This window comes from Pan troglodytes, chromosome 16 (genome assembly GCF_028858775.2).
Source record: "Pan troglodytes isolate AG18354 chromosome 16, NHGRI_mPanTro3-v2.0_pri, whole genome shotgun sequence".
Classification (NCBI taxonomy): Eukaryota; Metazoa; Chordata; class Mammalia; order Primates; family Hominidae; genus Pan; species Pan troglodytes.
Genome location: NC_072414.2, coordinates 55,635,627 through 55,656,949, shown reverse-complemented (window position 1 = coordinate 55,656,949; position 21,323 = coordinate 55,635,627). Strand labels below are relative to the sequence as shown.

The window sequence follows — 21,323 nt, the reverse complement described above, 5'->3', positions numbered from 1 at the left end:
TAAAGTTATTGCTCAGGTCACAGGAAATGTTATATGCATAATTGAACTGTTCAAGGGATAAAGATGTGTTTCAAATTTTATCATAAACATATTTTATTCTCAGTGAGAATAAAGTAATACTACAAGTAAGCTTACACCTATGCTTTCTTTCCATAATGGTTTCAAAAACTTTGTGTTGCTTTCTCACTTGCACTTGTAGCCCTGATAATTTGGATCATACAGAGAATGCAGCTTCTGGAAGTGGACCATCAGCTAGAGGTCGCTCAGCGGTAACAAGAAGACACAAGTTTGACTTAGCTGCTCGCACACTGCTAGCAAGAGCAGGTAATTGTATGTTCCGTATCCTTTTCTTTGTGAAAGATCTTATTTTGAAAGCAATATAAAGGCACATTAAAGAAGATGCAAACTAATGATACTAAGTGCTCAGTCCCTCCACATTAACAGAACAGCTATTTGGATATCATTTTCTATGCATTTACATAATTTTATTTAAATCATAGCATACATTCATAGGCTTATTTTTAAGTTTCCCTGGGTGCAGAAGTCTATACTGGCCACTTGTAGATTTTGAGAAATTATATAAATGCTTTTCCTTCTGCTCTCAGTCAATTATAATTTAAGAAGTGATGATGCATGTTTAATGTTTAGCATCAGTGGTAAGAAGGAGCTGGAAAGGGCACTGTGCCAAAAAAGTAGGCCCTGGCTTTTCTGATGTACTGCTCTGTGGTTGTTAGGGCTTCACTGCTAGATAAGGACCAGATTCCCTCATTACATTAGTACATTCTAGGATTACGTTCTGGGCATGTAAAATATAAATTATAGGGAATATATTTTCCAAACCAAAAACTTGAATATGTGATTTGTCAAAACAGAATTTGATCACTGAAATACTACAACACGAGTAATGATTCAGTAATTTACGGGAACAGTGAGAGAACTGTATATTTCTCATATAATTAAGGTAACTGATTTTTTTTAAAACCTAAAAGAATAGTAATAGCCAATATTTATTGAAGTTTTTTTCTATATGATTAACATTATAGCAGTGGCTCATGCCTATAATCCCAGCACTTTGGGAGGTGGAGGCAGGAGAAATCACTTGAGGCTAGGAGTTTGAGACCAGCCTGGGCAACATAGCAAGACCCTGTCTTTACAAAAAAATTAAAAACCGGTTAGCTGGGTATGGTGGCATGTGCCTGTAGTCCTAGCTACTCAGGAGGCTGAGACAGGAGGATGTCTTGAGCCCAGGGGTTCAGGGTTACAGTGAGCTGGGATTGTGCCATTGCACTCCAGCTTGAGTGACAGATCCAGATCCTGTCTCTAAAAACAGCAACAAAAACGTTATAAAGCATCGCATGGATTCTCTTACTTAAACCTATCAATAACCCAGTGAGATATGAGTGCTATTATTATCCCCATTTGCAAGAGAGGAAACACACGTGATAGGTATAATTTGATGTTTTATGGTCTGAGATCCAATAAGACAACTGAGATAGGTTCTCACCTACATGTATGGCAGTTAAGAACTGGCGAAATATTCAGAATTATTTTATGCATGCAAATAAAATGCCTTTTTTGTTTTGTTCTGAGCGGGATTATACCGCTCTGTGCAGGCCCACAGGAATCAAAGTCGGCGAGAAGGAATATCTTTGCAGCAAGACCCAGGGGCGTTGTATGACTTTAATTTAGATGAGGAATTGGAAATTGATCTTGATGATGAGGCGATGGAAGCTATGTTTGGACAAGACCTGACCAGTGACAATGATATTCTGGGAATGTGGATCCCAGAGGTACTGGATTGGCCTACCTGGGTGTGTGTGACTGCAGCGGGGGCTGCTCTGACTTATTTTCCTGCCCTCCTGTTCGTATAGCTTACTAACAGCAGCCTTGCCTAGAGTTGAAACACTCTAAAAAGTATTTTATCTCATCCTGAGGTTTGGGGATTTAAAGCATGAGGTTACTTTGATACCTACAAACTAATAAGGAAAAGTCTCTCTTGCTTTCTCTGTGGGATTTTATTGTTTCTCTCCCCAGACAAGATGAATAGAGTCATACTGTGGTAATATTTGATTCTGATGTCAAAGATAGATTACAAAACAAGCATCAGGTTCCAGTAGACTTTGACAGGTTATATAACATGGCTGCTGTGCTCACATTGCTATCTGAATGCATGTTCTTCTCCTTCATAGGTTCCATTTAATCAATGTAATGCCTTATTCTAGGAACCAGTGCTCACCTAGATCTTGTAAATACCTCCATCTAGGGGCAGGGTACATGGTGGGTTTGTATATACATTGGTTAGCATTACATTTTTGTAGTAGGGAGACCAAAAAGCTCATAGATGTAAGTCCTACAGGAAAGAGAATCTGCTATATAAATAAGTGAATCATAATGATTTTTCTCAAAAATTCATAAAGTAGGTATGCATTTTGTGACCAGATGAAAATTAGTTCTTTTCACTAGTGGAGTTTTTTTTTTTTTAAAGCCTCATTTTGAGATAGGACAGATTGTCATGTTCATTAACTCTTCTCAGTAGGATACTCAGTTACTTGTATTATTGATATAACTTATTAGAGTGAGAGAGGGCAAAGAACACCTTCCGATTGTGTTGTCTGAATTCTGATTTGAAAGAAATTTTTTATTTAGCATTAATGAACATGTTGGAAATATTCTAGCATATGTAATAAAGTAATTTAATATCATAAATAATCTACTTGGTACTTCTTGGTTTTATGTTAAATTGACTAATCATTTGGTATGAAATCCTTTTGTGCAGCATGTTTGCGAGTCTGAAGACAGGGAAGAAGTGGTGGTGTGTGAACTGTGTGAATGCAGCGTCGTCAGCTTCAATCAGCACATGAAGAGAAACCATCCAGGCTGTGGGCGCAGTGCAAACCGCCAGGGCTATCGCAGCAATGGTTCCTATGTGGATGGCTGGTTTGGCGGTGAATGTGGGAGTGGAAATCCATACTACCTGTTATGTGGCACCTGCAGGGAGAAGTACTTAGCCCTGAAGACCAAATCTAAGTCAACAAGTTCTGAAAGGTACCTTGAAATTGTGTAGATATCCAGACCTCCTGAAGATATCTCATACCTTAAGTCTTGGGAACTGTAGATTTTTCACGTGAGGAGTTACATTTAACCTTCCCTGAAATCCCGTGATTCTTACACTTTGGGCAGAAGGGATGGAGGGGTTTCAGAAATTCATGTTCCCAGGAATAATGGCAAACCAACATATCCTTCCCTGGAGTTTGACTGTGTTAACCTCTGACTTGTTGGCAAGTAATGGTCAGGACCCTTGCCTTAACCCTCAGGAAGCTTCTACTCAATTCTTTTCATTGGTATTTTCTACCATATTTCTGGCATTTTAATTAAGATCTTTTTCCTGATGAAAAAAACAGACTTTTGATTAAACGAGTTCCATAAAAATATTATCTCTTTACATCCTTAATCCCTAGAGAGTAGGTTTGTTGCCCTTAATTGTCAACTATTAAAATCTTTAAGGCTTTATGGAATAGAATTTGGTTAAAAGAGTTGTTTTAGGTAACCCAGAAATCTCCCCAGTAGTTCGGTAAAATAATCATTGATTTTGTAAGCATGTGTGTACCTACATACCAGCAGTTTTTATTATGTTAGCCTATAACATGAAACATACTTTTTTATTTTGTGCTGCTTTATTAATGACCTCTTAAAATGTTCTAATGACTTAATTTGCATTTTGGGGTACTAACTGTTTTATATAAAAATGCAATGTTCTTCATGTTTGGTGCAGGTACAAGGGACAAGCTCCAGATCTAATTGGCAAGCAAGACAGTGTGTATGAAGGTAGTTTGTTTTGAGAGCCTCTTTATTTTACATGTTTTTTTATATATCCTCTCTGCTTAACATCTGTTACTAAAATTCACCTTCGTGTGTGTGTGTGTTTGTATTTGTGTACATGTTAACTTAAATTTTCCCTTAAAAACTCAAGGGAATTTAATAGCAACAACGCTGGTTTAAAAGTCAAAGGAGAAGAACCTGGTTTCAAAGACCAACTTTACCACAGAATCTTAATTTCTATTAGGTGTATTTTTTTTCAAAGTAGGGAAAGGATGTGGTATATTTTGAATTTCCACCCTAATTGTGGAAAGTAAAAAATAAATAGAGATGAGCATTGATTTTTCTGGAGCACTCATTTTCTTGAAATAACTCATTCCCTAATGATTACAGACAGCTAAGAACTCTTTGTTGGACCCATGACAATATTTTTAATTAGTTTAAACCTCTGTTACCAGCTGTAGCATTTGCTATTGCTATCAACTTATTTAACTACATTGACTCCCTTTCCCTGAGAGTCTCACTTATGCTTCAGGAGTGCAGTTTGGTTAAGTTTTCAGGAGATGGTGCCATAGTTCATTATGTGGTCACTGGACTTTCAATCCATCTGCATTTTATTTATTTATTTATTTATTTATTTATTATTTTTATTTCTTTGAGATGGAGTCTCACTCTGTTGCCCAGGCTGTAGTGCTGTGGCGTGATCTCAGCTCACTGCAGCCACGGCCTCCCAGGTTCAAGCAATTCTCCGGTCTCAGCCTCCTGAGTAGCTGGGATTACAGGCACACACCACAATGCCTGGCTAATTTTTGTATTTTTTGGTGGGGATGGGGTTTCATCATGTTGGCCAGGCTGGTCTCAAATTCCTGACCTCATGTGATCCAGTCGCCTCGGCCTCCCAGAGTGTTGGGATTACAGGCGTGAGCCATCGCATCTGGCTGCTCATCTGCATTTTAGATGTATTTTCAGAACAACCATTGCCAGCAGATTTATGTAATATTTAAATTCACATACTATACATTTATTTATTTAAATTCCAGAAGACTGGGACATGTTGGATGTTGATGAAGATGAAAAGCTAACTGGTGAAGAAGAATTTGAATTACTTGCTGGACCGCTTGGTTTAAATGACCGGCGCATTGTACCAGAACCAGTTCAGTTCCCTGACAGCGATCCACTGGGAGCATCAGTAGCAATGGTCACAGCCACCAACAGTATGGAAGAGACTCTGATGCAAATAGGTAAACTGAAATCCTGATTTGCATTGATTTTATAGCATCTACTATAATTTGTTTCTTAGATAGGTAAATAATAATAATAAAGTAAAAGTAAATAAGACTAATGGTTCAACATTATTTCACCCCAACAAGTCTCTTTAGCCAGTTGTTTTAACATTTTGAAGGTATAATGTGGTATTAAGTTTTGGCTGGGCTTGGTGGCTTATGCTCGTAATCCCAGCACTTTGGAAGGCCAAAGAAAGAAGGTCGCTTGAGGCCAGCAGTTCAAGACCAGGCTGGGCAACATGGTGAGACCCATTTCTATAAAAAAAATGAAGAAAAGTAGCTGGTGTGGTGGTGTGCACCTTTAGTCCCAGCTACTCAGGAGGCTGAGGCAGAAAAATTGTTTAATCCCAGGAGTTTGAGGTTATGGTGAGTGATGATTGAGCCACTGCGCTCCAGCCTGGGTGACAGAACCAGACCCTGTCTCAAGAGGAAAAAATAAATGTTTTGATTTTTTTTTTTTGTCTTTCATGATACCGAAGCAATAAAAAGATTTATAGAACTTGTTATTTTTTAAAAAACTTGGTGTTAAGGGAATCCTGTAACCAACTCAAAATTATTGTGCAGTCTTCTTTTTATTTGGGTGTGAGAGGGTGTGGTAAATTTTTGGTATAGGGAATACAAAATAAAGAATTGGGCAGTATTGGTAATTCAGTCCTTTATAAGTTCTCAAAGCACTTATAATCAGTAGATGTGATACATGGGCAAAATGAACAAAACAAAAAATACTTAATGGTAAATTAAGTATAAATACTCCTATGGTAAATACATTGTTAACATAGAAATATCTAAGTTAGAAATATCCAAGTTTAAACTTAGAAATATGTGAGTTTCTCCTAAGAAATTTTCTGTATAACCAAGTTCCAGATGAGCAAAAGACATTGGTTTGTTATGGAACCTCTGTAGAATAGGAAATGTTTTTAGTAGTTCAGATATATTTTTTTCTTACCTTGTTGAGAACAAAACAGAATTATGTTTTTCAGGTTGCCATGGCTCCGTAGAAAAGAGCTCCTCTGGGAGAATAACGTTAGGAGAGCAGGCAGCTGCCCTAGCAAACCCTCATGACCGTGTGGTGGCTTTAAGGAGAGTGACTGCTGCTGCTCAGGTTCTTCTGGCCAGAACCATGGTCATGAGAGCGCTGTCTCTTCTCTCAGTCAGGTAAGTGTTATTTTATGTCACATGATGCTAAGTTAACTTCTAGTGTACATTAGCTGGAAGTCTGGTGGTGTTTGGGAGGGTGAGATAGAATTTTAGAAGCTTGAATATGTACTGTTGAATGAAAGATGTTAGACGTAGTCATTGTTATTCACTCAATCGGTCATTCAGTTAATACTTGGCTCTTTTTAGGTAGAAAATAATGCCATTATCACAACTGAGTAAACTGCATACATTTTATTTTGTTGCTTGAAATGGGAAACTAAGGCTGTTGATCCCAATGGTGCTGGATCAAAAACTAAAGGTCAAAATATATTGACCGTCTGTGTAGCTAAGTCAGCCTGCAGATGCCATCATGGGGATCCTTGCCATGTTGATACTGTGGAGTGTAATGTAAAAAGGGGATGAGAACCAGAAATACCTAAAAGACAGCTGTTTAAGAAGTGATTAAGCAGGAGTATTTAATGGCAAATCTGTGAAGGCAGAAAGATCCTGAAAGAAAAACAAAATTTCCATAAGACTGTGTGCTATTGGCTCAAGGATAGGCAAATAGGATAGTACAGAAGACAGTTCAGAAACTGACCCACACATATAAATAAACACTTGATTTATGGTTTGATTTATGACAGTGGTTCACACTGTAGAGCAATAGAGAAAGGCTGTTTTTTTCAGTAACTGAAGCAGGGTCTGATGGTTTATCCACATAGAAAAAAAAAGCCTTGGTCCCAACCTCAAACTATATAAAGCAAATAGTTATAAAGTGGCTATTAGATCTAAATATGAAAGAAAAATAAATCAATAAAGTTTATTGAAGGTAACATAGAAGAATTGCTTCTTTGTCTTGGGACAAGCAAAAATTCCTCAAGCAAGTCACAAAAGGAATCTGCCATAAAAGATTGATAAATTGGAATACAATAAAATAGAAAACCTCTGTTTAGCAAAAGTGATTTGAAAAGTAAGAAAGTAAAAAAGCAAGCCATAGAACAGGAGAATATATTAGTAATGCATCTAACCAACAGAATGTGTAAAGAATTCCTATAAATTAACAAGAAAAAGACAACCCAGAAGAAAGTGGACAAAACACATTAAGAAGTGTTTCACAAAAGAGGATCTCCAGATGGCCAATAAACATGAAAAGATGTTCAACCTCAATGAGTCTTCAGAGAAATGAAAATTAAAATCCAGTGTGATTGGGAGGCCAAGACGGGAGGAACCCTTGAGCCAGGAGTTTGAGACCAGCCTGGGAAACATAGTGAGACCCTGTCTCAAAAAAAAAAAAAAAAAACAAAAAAAAACCTAAGACAAAAAACCCACCAATGAGATACCATTGCACACCCACAAGAATGGCAAACATTTAAAACACTAGAGAGAAAAAAGTGACTGAAACAGCTAAAACTCCCATACATTGTTAGTGAGAAAATGAATTGGTATAACCACTTTGGAAAACTGTTCGATAGTATCAACTAAAACTGAACAGGAACATACTCTGTGACCCAGAGATCCACTTCTGGGTATATATCCAACAGAAATACTTAAATGTGTGCCCCCTAAAGACCAATCATTCATGGTAGTACTATTCATAATAGCCCCATGTTGGAAACCGCCTGATTGTCATCTGTAGGGATAAATGAACTGTGGCAGATTTCATGTATATGTCAATGAAAACAAACTGCTTAATGCTACAAGGTTTGGATGAATCTTGCAAACATAATATTGAAGAAGCCAGACACAAAAGAGTACATACGTTAATTATTCAATTGATGTAAAGTTCAAAAACAGGCAAAACTAATTTGTAGCTTTAGAAGTCAGGATAGTGGTTACTTTTGAGAGCATCGTGACTGAGAAAAGCCCAAAGCAGTTTTCTGAGGTACTGGCAATGTTCTGTTTCTTGATCTGGAGGGCGGTGACATGGGTTTGTTCAGCTTATGAAAATTTATGCTTTGTGAACATTCCTGTTTTACTTTGACAGTTCAATTGTACTTCAAGTATATGCCAATACTTATTAAAAGGAGAGAACGTTTAGATGCCAGTTTCCAGCTTGATACCTTTGGCAACTCTTAGGACATATATGGCTAATGATAGTGCAGCTTACATTTTATTATGGTTGTTGATGCTGTGAATGTTATGTGGGACTGCAAATGGTCCCTTAAGAAATCCGTTTTCTTTATCCATCTGAGATGTTTTTCTTTACTGGCAGTGGTTCCAGTTGTAGCCTGGCTGCTGGTCTTGAGTCTCTGGGGCTAACAGATATCCGAACGCTAGTTCGATTAATGTGCTTGGCAGCAGCAGGGAGAGCTGGCCTCTCCACCAGCCCTTCTGCCATGGCTAGCACCTCAGAACGATCACGAGGTGGGCATAGCAAGGCTAACAAGCCTATCTCTTGCTTGGCCTATCTGAGCACAGCAGTGGGATGTCTGGCATCAAATGCTCCTAGTGCTGCCAAACTGCTTGTACAGTTGTGTACACAGGTAAGCTACTTTCAGTACTTTTCCCCGTTACATTGATTATTTCTAACTGATTCTTGAGCCTTTTGAAATGAAATATTTTTGTTCGAAAATTACATGTAAAAATTAAGCCTGTTTTTCCAATTGCTTCTTCAGAACTTGATTTCTGCTGCAACAGGTGTAAATCTAACCACAGTTGATGACTCAATTCAGCGAAAGTTTCTACCCAGCTTTCTCCGAGGAATTGCTGAAGAGAACAAGCTTGTGACCTCCCCAAACTTTGTTGTAACACAGGCCCTTGTGGCATTGCTAGCAGACAAAGGGGCCAAACTAAGACCTAACTATGATAAGTCAGAAGTTGAAAAGAAAGGTAGGTTTCATACTACTGAAACATACAGTCTTCTAATTGACTTGATTCTTATTTTTAAATAATGTTTTTACGTTGTTAGTATATGATAAATTATATGACGTGAGTTTCTTAAGTTTAGAACATAAAAGAAGTGCATAGATACTTTTTCACTGTGTATGGAAACAAAGATTAGAAAATGTACCATATTAGTTTAGTTATAGATTATGATTTGAGTTACCATAGATAATAATCCTGGTAGGTTTCTTTAATAAAATTTAGATGAAGGCAGTGTTTTCTCTTTGTTTTAAGATTATAACACTTTGAAGGGACTACTTATCAGTATTGCCTTTCTCTTCATCAGGACCATTTAGCCAAGAGATAACTGGCTTTTGTTTTTTGTTTCTTTTTGAGACAGAGTCTCACTCTGTCGCCCAAACTGGAGTGCAGTGGCACAATCTTGGCTCAGTACAACCTCCACCTCCTGGGCTCAAGTGATTCTCCTGCCTCAGCCTCCCAAGTAGCTGGGATTACAGGCACATGCCACCATGCCCGGCTAATTTTTCTATTTTTAGTAGAGACGGGGTTTCGCCATGTTGGCCAGGCTCATCTTGAACTCCTGGCCTTGTGTGATCCTCCCACCTCGACCTCCCAAAGTGCTCAGATTACAGGCATGAGCCACCACGCCCTGCCGATACTGGCTTTTGGATCTATCAGCCCAGTTCCTTGACTGGTTACAATCACACCATCACTTTTGAGCAACAAAAGCCAAACTGTTTTCTTAAAGGCATGCCGTCTCCATCCTGGTTTTAAAATTATTTCTGCTGCTTTCTTAGTCTACTGAGTCCTTGGAGCAAAGACTATTATTGATTGTTGTATAATAATTTTTTTTTATTTTTGAGTTGGAGTCTTGCTGTGTCACCCAGGCTGGAGTGCAGTGGCACAGTCTCGGTTCACCGCAACCTCCGTCTCCCAGGTTGAAGCAATTCTCCTGCCTCAGCCTCCCGAGTAGCTGGGATTACAGGCACGTGCCACCATACCATGGTGTGGCTAATTTTTTTTTTTTTTTTTTGTATTTTCAGTAGAGATGGGGGTTTCACCATGTTGGCCAGGCTGGTCTCGAACTCCTGACCTCAGGTGATCCTCCCACCTTGGCCTCCCAAAGCACTGGGATTACAGGCGTGAGCCACCATGCCTGGCCTAAAATGTATATTTTTAATGAATCAGATTTCTTACAGAATTTGATGTGAGATAAATGCTTTATTTCTTGTGTGCATATTTTAGTGAAATAATTGCTTGCAAAAGTGCTAATTCTTAAAAGATATGGGTTAACCCATTTGCTTGTTCACCACCACCAAATCTCACCTGAGCATCATTTCATGTTTTGTTTAAGCAGGTTTAATTGCCCAATTGTATGCCCATCCTTCCTATGATCCTTCTGCTGTAGGCCCTCTGGAGTTGGCTAATGCCCTGGCAGCCTGCTGCCTCTCCTCCAGGCTGTCCTCACAGCATCGGCAATGGGCAGCTCAGCAACTCGTGCGCACTCTTGCTGCACACGACCGTGACAACCAAACTACTCTGCAGACACTTGCCGATATGGGAGGAGATCTTAGAAAATGCTCCTTTATCAAGTTGGAGGCTCATCAGAACAGAGTAAGTATTTTGAGTGGAAAGTGTGTTAATCACGTTACGTAAGATGAAATAGTCTCTTCTCTTCTCAAAGAGCTCAAAGTTTAGGTCTCTCTCTTTGTGTCACTCTCTTTCACACGTACACATACACATGCACACAATTACAAAGATGTTCCTGGCAGTTACCAACTCTACTTTCTCTGTATGCTGGTTTGATATAATAGTATACGAATTGGAGAATTGGATGGGGGATGAGAAGAAAACCAAAGGAATAGCTTCACAAAAGATGAAGACTTATGCATTTGATCCTCTGTATCCGTGGGTTCCGCATCCATTGATTCAACCAACTACCAATGGAAAATATTGGGGTAAAAAATAATGATCCAATAATAAAAAATAATACAAATGAAAAGTACAGTATAACTGTTTACATAGTATTTACATTCTGTTAGGTATTTAAAGTAATCATGAGATGATTTAAATTACATGGGAGGATATATATATGTTGTATGCAGATACTACCCCAATTTTATAAGGAATCTGTCTGCAAATTTGGGGCAGGGAATCATGGAACCAATCACCCACAGATACTGAAGGACAGCATGCAAAAGGAAAAGAAATTGGCCTCACTATTTTAATCTAACCCACGGGGTCTCTGAGCTGTAACAAGAAATGAAGATTGAATTGTATTACTTAAACATTTTTTTTTTAACGGAGTCTCACCCAGACTGGAGTACAGTGGTGAGATCTCGGCTCACTGTAGTCCCCGCCTCCCAGGTTCAAGTGATTCTCCTGCCTCAGCCTCCCACGTAGCTGGAATTACAGATGTGCACCACCACAATCGGCTAATTTTTTGTATTTTTAGTGGAGACAGGGTTTTTCCATGTTGGCCAGGCTGGTCTCAAACTCCTGACCTCAGGTGATCCGCCTGCCTTGGCCTCCCACAGTGCTGGGATTACAGGTGTGAGCCACTGCACCTGGCCTACTTAAACAATTTTTAAAATTACTTCTTAGTCTGTGTTATTTATTTTATAGAACATAAAATGTTAAAGTACTTATTAAGTAAACATATTTAGTAAAGATTATAATAGGTCTCAGATAATTCAAATGCATTATTGCATAGTACCTTAAAGCTACACTTCAAATAAGTAAAGCTTCAAATATATTTGCAAGCCATTTAGAAAAGAATGGAGGCTGGGTGTGGTGGCTCATGCCTGTAATCCCAGAATTTTGAGAGGCTGAGGTGGGCGGATCACTTGAGGCCAGGCATTCGAGACCAGCCTGGCCATCATGGCGAAACCTATCTCTACTAAAAATACAAAAATTATCCAGTTGTGGTGGCACGTGCCTGTAATTGGAGGCTGAGGCATGAAAATTGCTTAAACACGGGAGATGGAGGTTGCAGTGAGCTGAGATTGAGCCACTGCACTCCAGTCTGGGCAACAGAGCAAGACTTCATCTCAAGAAAAGAAAGGAATGGATGCTTTTCTTTTAATTTCATGGTAGATTTTTAAAAATTGGATACAACTTTTTCAAATAATAAAATCATTTGAATAGAAAATTATTAGACTACCTGTTTCAACTTTTCTAGGTAATGACATGTGTTTGGTGTAATAAAAAAGGTCTTTTGGCTACAAGTGGCAATGATGGCACTATCCGCGTATGGAATGTTACCAAGAAGCAATATTCACTGCAGCAGACCTGTGTGTTCAACAGATTGTGAGTGCTAACATCACGTGTATACCATTTAAAATAAGAGAATCCTAAACATGCCTCATCTTGGTTGTGTTAATGTAATCATATTGTCACTAAAATTTTTTGAAATTTTCTTTTAGATTAGTATTACTGTATTTTCTTTTTTTTTTTTTTTTTTTTGAGACGGAGTCTCGCTCTGCCAGGCTGGAGTGCAGTGGCGCGATCTCGGCTCACTGCAAGCTCCGCCTCCCGGGTTCACGCCATTCTCCTGCCTCAGCCTCCCGAGTAGCTGGGACTACAGGCGCCCGCTACCACGCCCGGCTAATTTTTTGTATTTTTAGTAGAGACGGGGTTTCACCGTGTTAGCCAGGATGGTCTTGATCTCCTGACCTCGTGATCCGCCCGCCTCGGCCTCCCAAAGTGCTGGGATTACAGGCGTGAGCCACCGCGCCCGGCCAGTATTACTGTATTTTCAATGTGTATTTTTAACTTTCCAGGATGAAAATTCAGAAAACATAATTTTAAATCATCTGTATCTGGACTTAGAATTAAATCAAGATCTACTAGTAAATAAATGTTCAACTATGTAAAACAGTAGGCTAATTTGCCATAGGTCTTTAAGAGTTGTTTAGGAATTAGAGTAATTATATTGCTTCTGTATCAGAATGTAGCATTTTCAACAGTTTTTTTTTTTGTTTTTTTTTTTTTTTTTTTTTTGAGACTGAGTCTCGCTCTGCTGCCTAGGCTAGAGTGCAGTGGTGCAATCTCAGCTCACCACAACCTCTGCCTCCCGGGTTCAAGTGATTCTGCTGCCTTCTCTTCCCAAGAAGCTGGGACTACAGGTGCCTGCCACCATGCCCGGCTAATTTTTGTATTATTAGTAGAGACAGGGTTTCACTATGTTGGCCAGGCTGGTCTCAAACTCCTGACCTTGTGATCTGCCCGCCCCAGCCTCCCAAATGCTGGGATTACAGATGTGAGCCACTACGCCTGGCTGCATTTTTAATAATTTTATAGCCAGCTGTAGCTATTTCTTTTCTGAAGTCTTCCCAAGAGTTTAGGCAAATAAGAATCAATGTCTTCTGAATAATAACCATCTGTACAACGCATACAGAATTTGAATGTCTTTATTGACAAGTTGTATACTACATTAAATGAGGAAAAGTCTAATATCACTCTTTTATAATTCATTTTTCACATGGTGACAAACATTAATGAATGTGTAACTGTTAAATACTGCTAGCCAAGGTTTTGAAACAGAAGAATCAGTTATACACTCTAGTCTATATGAAACCCTTATTTTAAGGTTTGGGATTTAATTTACTTTTGAATGATGGGGATTAGAACTGCATATCTGTCTGTTATATTCTAGGGAAGGGGATGCTGAGGAAAGCCTGGGATCACCCAGTGATCCAAGTTTCTCACCAGTTTCCTGGAGTATCAGTGGCAAATATCTAGCAGGCGCTTTGGAAAAGATGGTGAATATCTGGCAAGTTAATGGTAAGAGTCATGTAAACACTAGTAAACTGCTGAAAGTAGTTTTTTAAAGCCTTCTTCTTAGTCTTCTGAGTCCAAACAGTGGTTTCTCTTCACCTTGAAATTCACAAGCCTTCCAACAACTCTGAAATTTCAATCTATGCACTGTGTGCTTCAAATTAGAGAGGAAGTGCTCATTTATTGACTTTTCTTTCTGGGACTTTCAACTAACCTAGTAGTTATAAACTTAAATTTTTTTTCGTGTACCACTAAGTATTCAGAGTAGGGTTTGGGGAGATGTAGTTGTCACTGAATTTTAAGCTATGTATTCTTTTGAATTGCTTGAAATATTTCTATTATGTTTATTTTGCAGGTATAAATTCTTGTCAGTTTTTATTATACCTCTCTGGAAAGTAAAAATAATTATTGTAATATTGAGCTTATTAGTATTTTCATTTGTTTTTACATATTTGAGGAATAGGTGTTCTGTGTCACATACTTGAGGAATAACTGTTCTGTGTGACATTTGAGGAATAGCTAGCCTTAACTGCAGGTAAGTTTCTTATGCTAATGTGGTTATCAGTAATTGTTGAGAAAGGACTTAAGTGCTTGACATTTGTACATTTGTACATTCAGTGTTTTTCTTTACACTCTCTTCTATAACGCTACCATTTTGCCCTATTAATAGTTACAGACAGCCAGGCGTGGTGACATATGCCTGGAACCTCAGGGACTCAGGAAGCTGAGGCTCAAGGATTGCTTGGGCCTGGGAGTTTGGGGCTGCAGTGAGCCATGATCATGCCACTGTACTCACTCCAACCTGGGCAACAGAGCAAGACCCTCTTTCAAAAAAAAAAAAAAAGGTTACAGAAAAACATTAATTTTATTTATTTATTTATTTATTTATTTATTTATTTATTTATTTATTTTGAGATGGAGTCTTGCTCTGTCATTCAGGCTGGAGTACAGTGGCGTGATCTCGGCTCACTGCAGCCTCCATCTCCCAGGTAGCTGGGACTACAGGCGCGTGCCACCATGCCTGGCCAATTTTTTGTGTAGTTTTAGTAGAGAAGAGGTTTCACCATGTTGACTAGGCTGGTCTTGAATTCCTGACCTCAGGTGATCCGCCCGTCTCGGCCTCCCAAAGTGCTAGGATTACAGGCATGAGCCACTGTGCCCGGCTGAAAAACTTTAATTTTATGATCATATATAGTATTATAAATGAAGGATCCTGCCTTCATGGTCTTATTCATTAGTAGGCTATTATGAAATTCGGAACTGCTTTGAGTGTGTATTAGAATTAAGTAGTATTTGTTTCTGTTCCTTTTTTTCTTTTTAAGAATTAAGTAAAAACTAGTTAACATTTTTTCCCTCTTTAGGAGGAAAAGGATTAGTAGATATTCAGCCTCATTGGGTATCTGCTCTGGCTTGGCCAGAAGAGGGTCCGGCTACAGCCTGGTCAGGAGAGTCTCCAGAACTGTTGTTGGTGGGACGGATGGATGGATCTCTGGGACTGATTGAAGTTGTTGATGTGTCCACCATGCACCGTCGAGAATTGGAGCATTGCTATCGAAAGGATGGTAAATGACTGCACTTACGTCTAGCTGACGGAGTCTCCAACTTCCTTTCTAGACTTAGCTTTTTGGCATTTGCTTTTAAAAATACCAAGTGAATATTATCTTGGCTTTGTTTTCAAAATTTTCCAGTCATGTTTTAATTTTAATTAGTTACTGAATTGAAAGATATTTATCTCCTAGCCCCCACCACACATCTCTGTCAAAATGAGATTTAATAGTATTATAACATTAGTAATTCATCTTTTGTGTGGCTTAATATTTATAGCAGATTCCAAGTCTCCTTTGAAAGTTAGGACTGTCCAAGAGAAAAGAAGGTCATAATCATTGGTAGAGATGAAATTGTTTTTGTGTGTGTGGTTTTTTTTGTTTTGTTTTGTTTTGTTTTGTTTTGAGAAGGAGTCTCGCTCTGTCACCAGGCTGGAGTGCAGTGGCACGATCTCGGCTCACTGCAACCTCTGACTCCCTGGTTCAAGCTATTCTCCTGCCTCAGCCTCCCAAGTAGCTGGGATTACAGGCACTCACCACTACGCCCAGCTAATTTTTGTATTTTTAGTAGAGACAGGGTTTCACCATGTTGGCCAGGATGGTCTCGATCTCCTCACCTTGTGATCCGCCCACCTCGGCCTCCCAAAGTCCTGGGATTACAGGCGTGAGCCACCGTGCCTGGCCGAGATGAAATTGTCTTTTAAAAAATGAGTAAAATTGAAGTAATGGAGGAAGGGGAAGTGGGGAATTCCTGATCTGACAAGAGAGATTAGGAAGTCTGCTTTCTTCTTACTGTGGTGTTCCTTTGAACGTGAATGCATCTCACTAGATTTTGTTGGTTGTCTGGGGGAAGTGGGGTAATTCAAAGTCATAGTGCTTGCTTACATGGTATTCCATTAACAGAAGAGGTTTGTTTTGTTTGTTTAAGAATAGGTAATACTTTCATAGGGTTCAAAAATTCAAGTTTTAAAAAGCATACAGTGAAAAGTCTTTCTCCTGTCTACTCAGTTCCCACACTCCCATTCTACCCTCACAGATACTGTTTTTACTTCTTTTGTAGTCTTTCAGTGTTACATATACTTGAAGAAACAAGTAGAAATATAGATTGTGAGAACAGAACATTTTGATAGAATATGGAAACATACTGAATAGGGAATATTAAATAAGCAAAAAAAGAGATGTAATTTTCTTTCTATGACTTGGGTTCTTTCACTTCTCAGTTTCATGGTAGATTTTGGTCCAAAAGGAAAGAACCTATGGTGACTTACAGTCAGCAAAGGAATTTAATTTTTGTCTCTATTTTTCAACAACCACCTGAAAAAGAATGAAAGATTATAAATTAGGTAGTCCTTGTCACAGATAAGCGACACTTTAAAAAAGTATGTTACATGGAATCCTCACTGTACGCCTACATTTTGTCTAAATGCATTAAAGAGCTATTTGGAAATTTACTTGCAATGGTTGCATTATCATTATTTCTTTCAAAGTCTCTGTCTTTTAAGTCAGACAATGACAAATAACTATCTTTTCCTTACTCTTTTGTTTTGATCATGTTAGTGTCTGTTACTTGCATTGCATGGTTCAGTGAAGACAGACCATTTGCAGTGGGATATTTTGATGGAAAACTGTTACTGGGAACAAAGGAACCACTTGAGAAAGGAGGCATTGTTCTAATTGATGCACATAAGGTAAATGCATCTTTAAAAAACGTAATTTTATGGGATACAAATATAATTTTGTTACATGCATAGATTACACAGTGGCGAAGTCAGATATTTTAGGATATCCATCACCCAAATGACATACATTGTACCCATCAAGTAATCTCTCATAATCCATCCTCCTCCCAGCCCTCACCTTCCAAGTCTCCCTTGTCTATCATTCCACACTCTAGGACCGTGTGTACACGTGAGTTCCCTTTTCACCACTTTCTTGCCAACATCTGTTGTTTTTTGTCTTTTTAATAATAACCACTTAAAAGTGAAAAAAATGTAATATTTGCCTTTCTGTGACTGACTTATTTAACTTAAGATAATGGGCTCCAGTTCCAACCATGTTGCTTAAAATACCTGATTTCATTCTTCTTATGGCTGCGTAGTATTCCATTGTTTATATATACCATGTTTTCATTATCCAGTCATCCATTGATGGACACTTAGGTTGATTCCATATCTTTGCTATTGTGAATGGTGTTGTGATAAATGTATGAGTGCAGGCATCTTTTTGAGAAAATGATTTATTTTCCTTTGGGTAGATACTCAGTAGTGGGATTGCTGGATCAAATGGTAGTTCTGGTTTTTGTTCATTGAGAAATCCCCATACTGTTTTCTATAGAGTTTGTACTAATTTACATTCCCACCAACAGTGTTTAAGAGTTCCCTTTTCACCACTTTCTTGCCGACATCTGTTGTTTTTTGTCTTTTTAATAATAACCATCCTGACTGGGGTGAGATGATATCTCATTGTGGTTTTTTTTTTTTTTTAATGTAAATTTTTATTTTTTTAGACAGAGTCTAGCTTTTTCGCCCAGGCTGGAGTGCAGGGGTGCGATCTTGGCTCACTGCAATTTCCAACCCCCAGGTTCAAGCAATTCTTCTGCCTCAGTCTCCTGAGTAGCTGGGATTACAGGCACTCACCACCAAACTGGCTAATTTTTATATTTTTAGTAGAGACAGGGTTTCACCATGTTGGTCAGGCTGGTCTCGAACTCCTGACCTCAAGTGATCTGCCTGCCTCAGCCTCCCAAAGTGCTGGGATTACAGGCGTGAGCCAACGCACATGGCTCATTGTGGTTTGAATTTGCTTTTCTCTGATGATTAGTGACGTTGAGCATTTTTTCATATGCCTATTGGCTATTTGTATATATTCTGGTAAAAGCATCTTTACCAGATAGTTGCTTTTTCTTGTTTTGCTTTGTTTTTGTTTTTGTTTGTTTGTTTTTTCCTGAGATGGAGTCATGCTCTGTCACCCAACCTGGAGTACAGTGGCACGATCTCAGCTCACTGCAACCTCCGCTTCCCGGGTTCAAGCAATTTTCCTGCCTCAGCCTCCTGAGTAGCTGGGATTACAGGCGCCCGCCACCACTCCCGGCTAATTTTTTTTTTTTTATTTTTACTAGAGACGGGGTTTCACCATGCTGGCCAGGCTGGTCTCGAATTCCTGACTTCATGATCCGCCCACCTCGGCCTCCCAAAGTGTTTGGATTACGGGCGTGAGCCACGGTGCCCAGCCTTCTTGGTTTTTTTTTTTTTTTTTTTTTTTTTTTTTTAAGCCTCTACTATTGCTTGATACTAGTTTCTTTTAAAATTTTTTTACATCAGTCACTTATGACTTAATGTTCTGTTGTTGCACAGAATCTTTGGACCATGGATATACATGGATAAGTCTATGTAAAAATAAATAAGCCATGAAAGAGTAAAGCTAAAACAGTGAATTATGAACACCCTGGTAATACCTCCTGTTCAAATGCTCCCCGTAATGTCAGAAATTCCGTTCATGAAGAATGGTTTTTTTACCTTAAACAGAGGTTGCCAGTTCAGATATTTACAGGACCATCTAGGCAAGTAGCATAAATGCATGAAACCAGGAGTTAGAAGATGTAGAAGAGGATTGAAAAATAAAAATAAAATCAGAAGAGCACAGTGATCACAGCCATATAAACACAAAACATATCCCAGATTATCATAAGTGTTTGCTATTGGGATGTAAGGGGTGCATTTTTTTTAAGTCTCTTCTTTTTTATACTGTAATGATTACTAGTCAATAAGGATAACTCTTAATAAATACAAATGCTAATGAGAGATAACATATCCCTTTTGAGTCAGAATTTCATAATTCATTTATCCTACTAACATTTGTTGAGCTTTGACTGCAGCAAATATATATAACACAGACTACATTAAAGGGTAAGTTGGTCTAGTGATTGGGAATGATACGGCAGTATCTGATTTGCATAAAATAATTGATTTCAAAATAAATGAGTTATAGAAATATAGATGCTAAGAAATATAAGTTATGTATTACTGAATTTAAAGTATTTGTGAAGGAAACATTACTCCGATTTTTTTTCTCTTCCTTCCATTTTAAGGATACTCTTATTAGCATGAAGTGGGACCCTACAGGTCATATTCTTATGACATGTGCCAAAGAAGACAGTGTGAAACTCTGGGGCTCTATTTCGGGATGCTGGCGCTGTCTACATTCACTCTGCCATCCATCTATTGTAAATGGCATTGCTTGGTGCCGCCTTCCAGGGAAAGGATCCAAGTTGCAGTTACTGATGGCTACGTATGTTGTCAATTTGCATCTATACGTCTTAGTTTTTATATTGGTATAGACTGTTATTTGCGTTAAGTGTGGCTTCTCAGTAGTCTTAAAGAGTTTATTGCCAGTTACTATTCTTATAATGTGTAACATTATAAGATTATCTCAGAGAAAAGAAAGAGTAGTAGTTGTCCAGTGTGAAACTTGGTATGTAATCTCCTTATCTCTGGGTGTGATGTTGTTAGAATATTGGCCTCGGTTGTATTTCTTGTAAAAGATTGTATGTACTACAAATAAGTTTAAAAAATAATGCAGTGGTTCTATCAGATCTTAATTGATTGCAATTCGGAAATATTTTTACTTAATGCATATTGACATGTTCTGGTTTTATGTGATCAATTTTTTTAAGTGGCTGTCAGAGTGGCTTAGTATGTGTTTGGCGCATTCCTCAAGATACTACACAGACCAATGTGACTAGTGCAGAAGGATGGTGGGACCAGGAATCAAATTGCCAGGTAACATTCTGGTGTTTTTGAAGACTTTATCTGAAACTATGGAAAGTATATGACATCAAAGTCATTCTCCCTTGGTTACTAAAAAAGTCATTACTATATCCCAAAGGGCAAGATCCATTGGGAAATATAAGTAATTGTCATCCTGAATTAGCTTAATTTTTTATAAATCAGAGATACCATAATTGCTTGGTAAAATGAGATATTCTATACATATTAAGTGGTGACTGTTACTGTGATAGTGGATATAATTGATACTACAGATAGACGAGTCGTAAGTTGTTAGTACATTAAAATAGAAACTCCATGGGAGCACATCCATCCAAAGAATCTCCAACTGATGCCAGAATCCTTGCTATGAAGAATGATTTATTTATATTAAACAGAAGTTACAAATGTATATATTTATAGAGAGCCCTCTAGGCGAGTAACATAAATTCATAAAGCTAGGGTTAGAAGGTTTGGAGAGGGTAAAAAGCAAAAACAGAAAAAAAAAACAAAGAAGCTTACATGCTTTATATAAAGGCACACAGCTGATTGTCAGTTTCCAGAATTAAGAGCCTGTTGTTACCAGATTGTTTTATTTTTCTATAGATGCTAAGAATCCAATGTTTAAGTAAAATCTCCCAATATTAAACATTGGCACCTAACTTAAAATTGTTTAAAACACTGAGTGGCCAGTCAGATCGCATCTCTGAGCTACCAGTTTGTACATTCTGTTGCCTTCCTTTTGCTCATGATACCCTTGGAAGAAATACACTTTACATCATCTTTGGGTAGTGAATACATATAGTATTATGTTGTCATAACTAAAAGGAAGAAGGAGCTTAAGGACGAGGAGAAAGGGTGAAGAGGGAGGGAAGGAGTAGCCAACTCACTAATAGGAGAATATCACAGCAGTGGAGGTGGGAGTACTACAGATAGGTCTGGTTTACTCTTTGTGCTGGAGGGCAGCCCTGTAGACAGGCCTTACCTATGTCACTTCTAAAGCTTGCAGAACAAATGTGTGACAGACAGAACCATCAGCCAACAAAAAGAGGAATCTATTTATATAGAGTCAGCATGTGCAGTTCACAAATGTTAGGGGATAAAAATGAAAATTACATGAAGTGAAAATTTAAAAATCAAAACACTGGTTAAAAAGT

The 21,323-nt window shown here is 38.3% G+C and overlaps 1 protein-coding gene across 30 annotated transcripts in view; it reads left to right on the top strand.

Moving 5' to 3' along the window:
* HERC1 (HECT and RLD domain containing E3 ubiquitin protein ligase family member 1) overlaps window positions 1-21,323 on the top strand; it is a 285,017-nt gene that overhangs the window by 228,426 nt on the left and 35,268 nt on the right. For 24 of the 30 annotated variants that reach the window (XR_010151727.1, XM_054667631.2, XM_054667632.1 and 21 more), the window contains 15 exons: window positions 200-324; window positions 1,591-1,811; window positions 2,777-3,049; window positions 3,777-3,825; window positions 4,857-5,057; window positions 6,065-6,254; window positions 8,449-8,719; window positions 8,852-9,065; window positions 10,438-10,694; window positions 12,262-12,389; window positions 13,738-13,865; window positions 15,221-15,421; window positions 16,961-17,091; window positions 19,491-19,690; window positions 20,076-20,181. Coding sequence is in view for 29 of the 30 variants with exons in the window: in XM_054667631.2 (XP_054523606.1) it covers window positions 200-324; window positions 1,591-1,811; window positions 2,777-3,049; window positions 3,777-3,825; window positions 4,857-5,057; window positions 6,065-6,254; window positions 8,449-8,719; window positions 8,852-9,065; window positions 10,438-10,694; window positions 12,262-12,389; window positions 13,738-13,865; window positions 15,221-15,421; window positions 16,961-17,091; window positions 19,491-19,690; window positions 20,076-20,181 (2,695 nt within the window). In the remaining variant the exon portion in view is untranslated. Of the gene's footprint in view, window positions 1-199; window positions 325-1,590; window positions 1,812-2,776; window positions 3,050-3,772; window positions 3,826-4,856; window positions 5,058-6,064; window positions 6,255-8,448; window positions 8,720-8,851; window positions 9,066-10,437; window positions 10,695-12,261; window positions 12,390-13,737; window positions 13,866-15,220; window positions 15,422-16,960; window positions 17,092-19,490; window positions 19,691-20,075; window positions 20,182-21,323 lie in introns of all 30 variants that reach the window. The other 6 variants (XM_063795109.1, XM_054667635.2, XM_054667640.2 and 3 more) reach the window with 6 other exon arrangements.